The sequence below is a fragment of the Diadema setosum genome, chromosome 11 (assembly GCF_964275005.1).
Source record: "Diadema setosum chromosome 11, eeDiaSeto1, whole genome shotgun sequence".
Taxonomy (NCBI): Eukaryota; Metazoa; Echinodermata; class Echinoidea; order Diadematoida; family Diadematidae; genus Diadema; species Diadema setosum.
The window spans coordinates 2,661,481-2,672,644 of record NC_092695.1 but is presented as its reverse complement, the minus strand read 5'-3'; the positions used below and the strand labels follow the sequence as shown (position 1 = coordinate 2,672,644).

Below are 11,164 nucleotides of genomic sequence, written 5' to 3'. Positions count from 1 at the left end.
ATCAATCCGGCAAAAACGCTATACACTCGAAACTTCATTAACTAATATGATAAAAAAATTATAGAATACTTGTACATATTAACTAAATTAAGACTACTCAGTTGCTCTTTAAGTCACTTCACTTCGGAAGTCAATTATGGGTGTCATAAATATTTTGTGTGAAATTTTTATCCAATTAGACATCTACGAAACACACACTTAAGAAGCGATATTGCAACACAATGAAACATATATCTATTTATGTATTAAAGTATTTAATTTCATATCCATTTCCTTGGTTTTCTATCTATTCATTTATTCATTTATCTATCTATTTTCATTTATTTCAAATTCACAGGTATTCTGGTTCAGAGCCAACGAGTCTGCTTTACAACAGGGCCCTTTGACGTTAAATTAACACTTTGCATTATAATAGGTTTCACCAGAAACCATACCATAAACAATAGTAATTAGAAAAAATGAACTCATAAAAGTCGTTATTTAAAGATCTTAGCTTAAAAATATATAAGATGTTTTGGATTGTTATTTTACATTCCAATATAATACTGTACAAAGTCGAATGTGCCTATAGAGTACAGTTACCGGCCATTCAATACGCCCGTTGGTCTTTGTTTTTGCCTTTGAATTCTCTTAGAGGTGACGTAGAGAGAATAAACAATGAGATCAAATACTTCGAAGCACGTAAGAATACTTCCACCGATCCACAGACCAAGTCCTCCACCTATGTCGCCTGGAGCAAGATTTGAGGAAGAAAACAATCGTTTTGGTGAGTTTATACATATCAATGGTCTCACAAATCGGTAAACACAGTGTTAATCACATTCTATCATGATAATAAAAATAATAGTGATGATGATGATGATGATGATGATGATGATAATAATAATAATAATGATATTAATGTCAATAATAACGATGTCATTTACCCAGCGTATTTTCCATCACACGTTTAAAGGCATATTTTACCACTTGCAGAAGAAACACAAACCCAGCATTAATGCTTTAAAATAATTCTAAAATGTGAGTTAGGGATGGAAACAACCAATGTAAAAATTTGAATCCGTATAATCGATGTTAAGTATTGCTAAATACACAACATGTGAACAATAGTTATAATAAAAATGTTTCCAGACTAAACGGTGTACAGTTATGGTTTAATGAGAAAATGCTGATATCTCCGTATATTCTAGGATTTATTGCAAAAATTTTTATATGGTAGGATGTTTTGTTTTACAACAGACCTATTATGCATCAAGTGTGATATGTTGAACATTTTTTTAAATCATTGCTCTCAAAGATAATCTGAACGTTTAGAAAACGCTTTACAATGAAACTATGATTGAAACAAGTGTTCACAATATCACACCATTTCGTCACACATACACACACTCACACACACGCATGGCTTCTGACGAGACCGGAGGAACTACAGCTACACATCATACGCACAAAACTTACTCAGAAGACTTGAAAACGTATAGCCCGTTTGCTGCGAGATGTGTAAGATGTTGAGATTCTTCATGTACACACTCAGTTCGCAAAGGTTGTCTCTATTATGGTAAAGAGATTTATGACGTACATCATGCCAATTAACAGTCACGTTAGGACCCCTCCACGTTGTCGCATTCCAGCAGACAGAAATACAATAATAGCTGGAACAGTAAGGGAAAACTTTGATTATTCTGAGAAACTCCACGAGTTCATATGAAGTTATTATCTCATGCACCAAGAAAAGAAAAAGTTTTATTATAAGTAACTTATTTGACTCCTTTGAAACTTTTTGAAAGACACATCTATTCATACTCGTTCAAAGTATTCCTTCTTCTTCGTGATCAAGAATAATGTCATTCTATTTTAATCTACGTATTTCAATATGTTATGTCATAATGTAACTTATACGACTAAATTGGCGTTAGATCATCGTGGTTTCAAATTCATTTTCGTCATCTCCGTGTGGATGATTAAAAAGCATCGGGTTTTTTATTTTGTTGTATGTTTGTTTGTTTGTTTGTTTTGAAATCAAAGTACCAATCTGTCGGCAAGTCATCATCATTGCTTCTACAGAATACCTAATTTTGAAGCCTGGAACATTAGTAAAGATTGATAAATACCACTAACCGAGCATCCCACTCGGTACCGTCGATTCTGTCGGCCTCGACGTCAATCCAAAAGGTAGACGGGTACTTGGTGGTTGAAATAAACGCTGAGTATTCTCGCTGGAAGCAAGGCACTGGGCATTCACAGCTCTGGGTCTGTATGAACACGTCTTTACAAGGGAAAACAGTTGATGCACCAGACGTCGTGCCACAGGCGTTTAAGAATTCATTTTAAGAGCTGCATTTCAACATGCACACAATTTCTACATTGCTAGAAAATATTTGACAACAACATTTTATTTTAAAGTGATCGTATAGTTTTGGTTGAGACCTAATTTCAGGTTTCTAGCATTTTTTTTGGTGAGATGAGAAATTTCTAATGAAATAATATTATGAAAAGCATGTAATTCCAAGAGGAATTCAACGTTTATTTGATGAAAATTGGTTTTTGAAATGGCCGAGATATCCAAAACAGAGGGATTCTAATAAGTGTGGGACCCACACTTTATTACGATCGCTTTGTTTTACTTTGTTTTTGGATGTTTCAGTCATTCCAAACCCGATTTTCATCAAATAAACTTTGAATTCCTCTTAAATGGTATGCTCTGTACTATTTTATAAGTGTGTTCTTGGTATCTCGCAAAAAGTTAGTCCAATTCTCATCTCCACCAATACTGTATCATCCCTTTAAATCTGCAGGGTGATTTGGTCTCTTGGCTGGTTAAACCATGAGGCTTTTTGTTTGGAAACAGTAATCGTCCTTCTTCCGGGCACAGCATAGGCTCCTCGCGTGCGTTTCCGTCGTTCTTCTGGGCAAACGACGAGTTATGGCCTTTTTTGACCTCGAGGAAGACCTATTACTATAACTCTCCTTTATTCCCAAATGAATGAAGTCGGTGACATCATCAACTGTTGTCGCTGTTAGCAGATCTCGTGTATATCAAAAGAACTGAAAATCTGTATGAAAATACCACTCCCAAAAATGGATAAGAGATAGTGCACACTGGGTGGATTGCTGTTAGAAACACGGCATCACTGACGGACACATTTAAAAGAGCAACGATAATAACCATTCATTATATTGCATACTGACACATGTCTGTTGACAAACTTACCATACGCAGGTATGATGCACGTAAAGTACTGAAAAGTACTGCAGGCCGGTGCTTCGAGACCTGACGTGTACAGAGTGAAGTAACAGAATTCACGGCAGTAGAACTACTGAGTAATCGTATGGAAATAACCAGATGAACCATTTTATCGCTATTATCTTTCAATCATTCAATGCATTTTTGACACATCTTCAAAGAAAAAAAATACATCCCTGTCATGGCTGAAGTCGTTAGAACTTGCTTTTAAAGGATATTTTCCTCATTATCAATTCAAGGTCTGCTTAAGATTCTGAAAGGCAGAATGTTGATTTCCAAAGTAAATGATATAAGGGCGAAAAACATGGCCCTTAATAGATAAAATGAACGCTGAATGCATGCAGTGCTTAAAAATCCATATAGTGTTCTTATTCAGCAGGCGCGGTCATTTTTCGAGGTAGTCTATGATCAGCTCCATGGTCTATGTCCATGCAGCAGAGTACCAAAGTGTGATGCATAGCCATTCGTCACGTTGGAAACTGATTCTTAACAACCTCATCTGGTTCAAGTGCTTATGTGCGGCACTTGATTCCAGCCAACAAAACAAAACTTTAAACATCGTCACTTTGGTACTCCGATATATTACAAGTGTTTGTTTTCAGTACCCGGTAGCTCTCGCATTGTACACTGACATTGGTCGATGTAGAAATCAATTTCACACTCCAAGATACATTCTGAATGTCCGTAGGAAGGAAAGTACTTTAGCTTCATCGGCTCGCAGTCTCCATATGGGGCTTCAAGGTTACGATACTGAAAAATAATACATGATAAAAAAAAAATTGAAATCAACTTTGTAGGTTAAATAGAACGCACAGGAATTATTTGATATTTAAGCCGAGAGCAAGTAGCGTCAGCAGCTGACATCACTCGCTCGAGCGTTTCTTGCACCTCTAAAGCAGTTCGTGGTGCCAAATAATAACTTTAACCACAGCTGCACTTGAAAAGATACTATATTGATATTATTCACTAGAAATCGGAAAAAGTTTTACAAAATTTCAGACATTGAGTGTTCCTTAACAATACCGGTATTTCCAGTTCACTCTCTACTCTGGTAAAAACGATACATTGTTTTAATTGGTATTGAAGAATCAGACGATATTAAATATTTCCCTCAAATAGTGAGCAATTATTATCTTATCATGAATCCACAATGCATTTTGTCTTTCATTCTCACTATGCAATTAGTATTATAGTATGGAAACGCAGTGGGCTAAAGTTATATTGGGTGAACTGTTTATTAAAATTGTTTTGTAGGAATATTCATTCAAATATATTTCTATGCTACACACTCACACTCAAGCACACACATACAATAATCATTTCGATACACAGATTCATACCAACGACCTTTGTGTAAGAAAGTAGTTAAAAGACTCCATTGGAATAATTCATGCTCAGTATGCTTAGAATTAAAAAGGACATATTTTTCGCATTTCAAGATGTGGATTCTCTGATTCCTATACCAATGTATCTGTATAAGGTTCCATAAGGAGAGATGTAACATGATTTTCAGGTACCAGTAGATTATAGGATACTTTTTAGCTCTACCTCTGTAATGTCGGCCCCAACGAATGTCGACATTCCGACAGCGGTTGCAAATCCATTCGACCCTACGCTCGGCTCAGTGCCACGGTCATAGAGCACAACCTGGAACCCAGCTCCCTTCCTTGGCCGCGCTTGATAGAAGTACTTATCCTGGTTTGCGTTGAGGGCGATATTTAGTCCGAAAGCCATCCCTATTCAAAGGGCAAACACATTTAGGTATATATATATATATATATGTTATATATATATTAATACACACAGTTTGTGTAGATGAAAATGAATACCTATCATAGAACTATGTTGTCCCTTGTATTGCCACTGATTGACAAATTGCCCAAGATCGACGTAAAAAAGCATTGAGTTAATAAATGTTATTATTTGATTATGCAATATACCCGCTGCATGCTGTACGGGTTAGCAGGCTTTGGATGTCGGGAGGAAGCTCGCTGGTCAAGTTGATAAGACGACTCTCAGCGCAATCAGGAGGTCAAAGGTTCGAATCTTGCTCTCAAGATTGATCAATTTAGTGCTTATTTACGCCAATTTAGGGCAATTTGTCACTTAGTTGCAATAGAAGAAAAAACTGGACGCAAGATTTTCATGATTTTAAATAATCATTTGGTTTCTGCGTATAAAATTAGTCAGCCAATATTATTTCCAAAATAGACGATTAATACCTGACACAAGGTGGATCGTGCTTCATAGTGACATAATCATTTCAATGAGATATCATTGTATTAAAAGAAAACTGGCAAATACACTTGTATCTTGTTTCGCCTCGATGTTGGATACAATCACTTCATTTCTCATGCAGCTTGAAGTAAAATATTTCCCTTTCATAATCGTAGAACTTACAAAAAATAGTGACGCCAGTGTCAAGAATATTGTTTGGACTCACATCACACACATCAATAGTAATTCACGCATCTTTTTTGATTGCGTAATATACTTTCTTTGACTCGACATCGATGATTTCGAGTTTTCCATTTGATTACTCTTCTGCAATTCTTAAGTTATCAATAATTATATATATTTGACCATATTTTACCTCAACATGGCATCAAATTTTGCATGCGATTCGCCAGTATGTGGGCCATTATTTATATTAATAACTATTATGTATGTTGACAGGCTCAATTTAACTCAGTAGAATAACTGACTAAACCTATGGTTATTTGATATCTATATATGACTGTTTGCGTCTTTTCCTTGAAAAGGATAATATCTCTGTTGCTTCATGGACAGATATCCATGTAAACGTTTTGATTATTCTTATTTTTATTCGGCTGTGTACAAAGGAGTAATACAAATTAATACACCTTAAACTATCTGATATCTGTAACCACTTTAGTGTATATGAAACAAATTTTTATCCGGATATAGGCCTATATCACGTCAGAAACACTTCCATTATCCATTACCCATTTCTATTTGGCCCTAAGCATTACAAGTTTTCATATAATTTCTTTCGTTGTATCACCATTTCGTTAATTTCGTTTTGATATTTCAATATTTTGATTTTCAGTATGGCAAACATACCTGCCTCTGTCACGTTGAGTCCTGGTAAACCATTTGCTATATCGTTGAAAACGTAGCAAAGTCCCCAGTCTGTGACTTTGAGAGTGAAGTTGTCGAAAGTCAGCTGATGTTTATTCCACTCCATCCTTCGGGGAATATTGAAACAGGACAAATAATAATAATGATAATGATGATAAATGATAAAATGATGATAATTAAATGCTCTTTCATCCTTGCTTCAATTTGCACTTTAAGAAATAGAACAATACATGTAAATCCAAAACTAATCTCGACATAGCCTTTAAAAAAAAAAAAATAGCTGATAGAATGCATTGAGAATTGTTGAGGTACCAGCACAACACCGGTTTGAATATATTGGCATTATTGACATTAAGCTTAAGATTTTTTTTAAAGAAAGAAATACATGATACATGTACAAAGAATGACCAGCAGGGTACACGCCAACTTAGAATGAAAATAGCGTCACAAGCCTGACAAACGAAGTGATTGTATCAAACATCATTAAGAAGCCGCAAGGAGTAGGCCTACACTGTAAATGCGATAGAAAAAAAAAAAATCTTAACGTTAAAAAGATCAAAGTATGATTTTATCTATAAAGTATAACATAATAAAGTCATAGGTATATCTTACTCGAGTATGGTGTCTTCCAGAGGATGCCCATACGTCTTATATATGTCTGTTATATTGTAGCCTTCTAACGTCAGTCGATAATCTATGTAGTGCTTTTCGGAAGGATCGACCGAGAAAATTGCAAAGAATTCTCCGAGAGACGTATTGCCAATGAGGTCCGCACTTATGGATGGACGGGAAAAATGGTAAAGAAAGAACATAAAGCAACAAGAACAATAGCATGCATAACATTGCAATTACCGCATAGGTCATTATTCCACACATTCGCATTGTTGTCAGGGTGAGCTGTACTGTACCACTTGGTCTACTCCCACTTTGTCTAATACCTGTTTAGTCTCAACCCACATGGTCGAATAATGTTTCGTTTATATCACCAGTTCGTCTACTTACTAGATGGACTATGTTCCAATTTCGTGTAATACACATTAGGTCTATTGCCAGTCGGTCTAAATACCACATGGTCTAATCACCTGTTCGTCTGATATTCAATTTGTCTAATTCCAATTCGCCTAACAGCTGCCTAATATCCACTTTGTCTAATCTCTGAAAAAATCGAGTGAAAACATTCACTCTTGGAATGGTAAATAACAGAAAAGAGTGAAATTTGAGTGAATTTTGAGTGAAAAATGTTCATTTTCACTAATTTTGCAGTGACCTCAGGGATCACTCCAAAATCCTCGAGTGATCCCTGAGGTAGCTCTGAAATGAGCAACTGCTGAAAAGTTACAAGAATTTCCGTACCATGTTTTCCTTGTCATGATTGCTCTATAACTTTAGAATACATCCACCGAGGAGGTTGAAGAAAGATTTTTCTTCCCACCTCCCTGATGAGACATTGTATCTGCATGTCTCTGATAATTCATTGAACCACGGAGGAATGTCTACACAAGGAGGTAGGGCCTTTTTCGTGTAATGTTCACTCCAGGAGGTACCTCCTGGAGTGAACATTATACCAAAAAGGCTCTACCTCCTTGTGTAATTATATTTTCTACCCTCGTCATATCGCGTGCAACTGTAAAGTGCACCCCATCTATACATGACACATTACTGGTGACGAGAATTGTGTGAGATGAAGTCAACAAGATTTTACAGTGGGCTTTGCTCTTCAGCTACACAGGGAAAAAGAAAAGAGAATACACATGACGAAGTGACAACTTCTTGTCACAATGTTAGGAATAATAATCTATTGATTTTACGACATTTAACTTTGATGGTCCGACAAACATTTTTCTTTTCTTATCAATAACGCTATAAAAACTTTTCACAAGCTAGGCACCATGATGGACACGGTAGTCCAACGTATGAGCCAAGTCTCAAGCGGTGAAAGCACACAATGGAACATGCAGAAATGGACAGATGGAATCATAATTTATTTGGTAAGTATACCACACAGGAAAGGCATTTCAATGATGGCCAAGTCGGCGATATAGATGATTAAGTAGAATTTGCATCTTGTCAACGAAAGAAGAGTATAAATAAGGCCTACTGGAAATTAGATTACAAGAAATTAGACTGAAATGTGATAAGCCGAATCGGTGTTTAGACGATATGCTAATTAGACGAATTGTCTAGTGGACTAACTGAAAATTAGACCTAGTGTAATATAGAGCAATCAGACAGTAGACCAAGCGGCAACTGGCCAAAATGTCCACAGCATGGACCAAACAATAGATAGACTAAATGAAATCTAGACGAACTGACAATAGATCAAATGATATTTAACGAAGTGGGGGGGGGGGGGGGAGATCCAAATGTACGAATTATAGACTATCTGGCCATTAGACGGAATGAAGATTAGCCATTCTGATAAATCACAATGATACGTATCATATACATCTTGACAAATGGCCCTAACAAACAGCATTAATAAAGGTTAGCCACATACCGTTGACTACAGGAATCAATATCAGTAAATTTCCTGACAATTGACGGAAAATATACTGTACATATTTCGAATATCTTTAAGAAGAAGAAAACGAAGAAGAAGAAAAAGAAGAAGAATAAATATCAGTGAGTTAAAATAAGTAAAGTGAAAAAATAATGACCTTTATGAATTTTTCTGAAATTAAATTTCAAGCTGATATTATGCCCGTCCAAACTTCTGCGACTGGTAATATTTCTTAATTCTTTCAGCACATTATTCCTAATATGAAGATGAAATGTATTGTTTCCCTGTCAACAAGATATCTGGTTAGTCCACTCTCCAAGCTTTTATTTCATGTTTAGTCCATTAAAAGACACCCTTTAGATGCAGAGATAGTTAAAATCTAATGTGGCGAACATTGGCATTTTGTGGCGACAAAATAGGGAGAAAAAGCATTTTGTAAGCTGAACCGAAACTGAATTGAATCGTCTTTCTCTGCTGTTAAAAAACAACAACAACAACAAAAAAAAAAAAAAACCGATTGCTAGAAGAAAACACACGAGTACATGCAAATCAGTGCAGGTGTGCCATCATGGTTATACTTTTTCCTATAGTTACGTTTCTTGGATCAAAAAATAACACGTGGCTGTGCAAATTTCGGAACAAACAAAAAATCAAAATGTCCCATTCCTGGTCTACGACAACTCTTCAAATTTCGATAAGTGAACAATACACGATCAGACATTTACCTAAAAGCGTTTATGTTGCATATGGCGACTGAAGGAAAGGGGACTGCACCCGCGTATTCAATGGAAACGTCCACGCCTTTAGGATAACTGAAGTAGTATCGGATGCGGTCTATGACTTGGTAGCTCATAACTCCTAAGCAAATCCCCACCAGCAGAAGCCAAGCTGTCCTGAAATATAAGTCCATACATTTACATTAAACGAATGTCATGTAAATATGATGTGTAATAATTTATCTGTATTTACATGTAAATATGATGTGTAACAATTTATCTGTATTTACATAAAAATAGTACGTGCCTTTTCATGCTCATATAATATCACACAAACATATTGAAATATATGTTATACATGTGTTGTGGTTGACGACAATTTTGTCAACAATGATAATTATAATATTAACTATATTCATAATAAGAATAATGATGATGATAATAGTACTAACAATAAAAATCACTACCAAGATACATTCCGTAGACAAGACACTAAACTTCACTTGCTCTTACCATTGACAGAAGAAAAAAAAAACGCGCAGAGAATTGGGGGGAAAAGTTTTTACAAAGTTATCCTAAATAAACAAGACATTTTATGTGATCCTCCAATGTAATGACATTTATTAGATTTCCTTGATAGTTTCAGATCAAAATTTATGTCAATTTCCTTTGTTCGCTAACCTAGGGGTCGGCAAAATGATGTTTACATATACGTATTCAGACTAACTTTCCACAAAGATTGCAAGAATGATTTAATATTACGCAAAAACGAACTACAGAAAAAAATGCAACGACAATAGTCTAAAAACTGCATTACCTGCGCCATCTAACTTCAGAGGGGTTAAAGGCGTACTTAAATCCAGCTACGCTGACGGAATCGGGCACGGCCTTGTAGAAGATGGCGGCACACGACGTCTTACCGCCATAAGTTGCCCTCACCTTACCCTCCGTCGGTCCGCCGGTGTCATGAGGATACCTGTCGATTGTTGGGATGTGTTTCTGGTCTACCTGTTTCTCCCCCGCGTCCGCAACCTTGATGGTATGGAAAGGCATGTCTGCTAGTATCGTACACTACTTTTCAGCTGCTATATCCTGATGGTGAAAACAGAAATTTGTCATTGATAATCGAGGAAACAATATAGTACAGGATTTCAGTGCGAAATACCTGAAATATAGGTTCTCCCGACCAATTTCGCACATTTGTCAGTCCATTTGATACAACGTTCATTCAATTTAGCGAAAATCCTCGTCACTGCACATTCTGTCATTCAAATTTGCAACTTGTTCATTCAATTTAGCATTTCGATCAATGAAATTGGCACGTGGTCTTCAGTCATTCAAATTCGCCAGCACTGGCGGAAAACGGTATTTCGGTCATTCAATTTCGCGTATGGGCAGTCAAATTCCAAACATGTTCATTCAAATTGGCGTAATGTCATTTCTATTTTGAAAAGGTGAGAACCGTAATTTATATGTATTTAAATGTGAATTTTTGTTTCATCCACACACTGTTAAGTATGGTGAAGGTGTCTTTGACCCTAAATAACTCGAGTTTGTTGTTCTGTAACGCCCCTCTTCTTTCATACATTTTATGAGAACTAT

General features: G+C 36.1%; 1 protein-coding gene across 1 annotated transcript; it reads right to left on the bottom strand.

Moving 5' to 3' along the window:
* Window positions 1-578: 578 nt before the first annotated feature.
* On the bottom strand, window positions 579-10,615 carry LOC140234940 (acid-sensing ion channel 1-like). The gene is made up of 8 exons (XM_072314980.1): window positions 10,380-10,615; window positions 6,329-6,453; window positions 4,793-4,980; window positions 3,877-3,994; window positions 3,212-3,271; window positions 2,119-2,266; window positions 1,459-1,550; window positions 579-730 (listed from the first exon to the last, which is right to left on the bottom strand). Exons 1-8 carry the CDS (start codon window positions 10,613-10,615, stop codon window positions 579-581), a joined length of 1,119 nt encoding a protein of 372 aa, XP_072171081.1.
* Window positions 10,616-11,164: the final 549 nt, after the last annotated feature.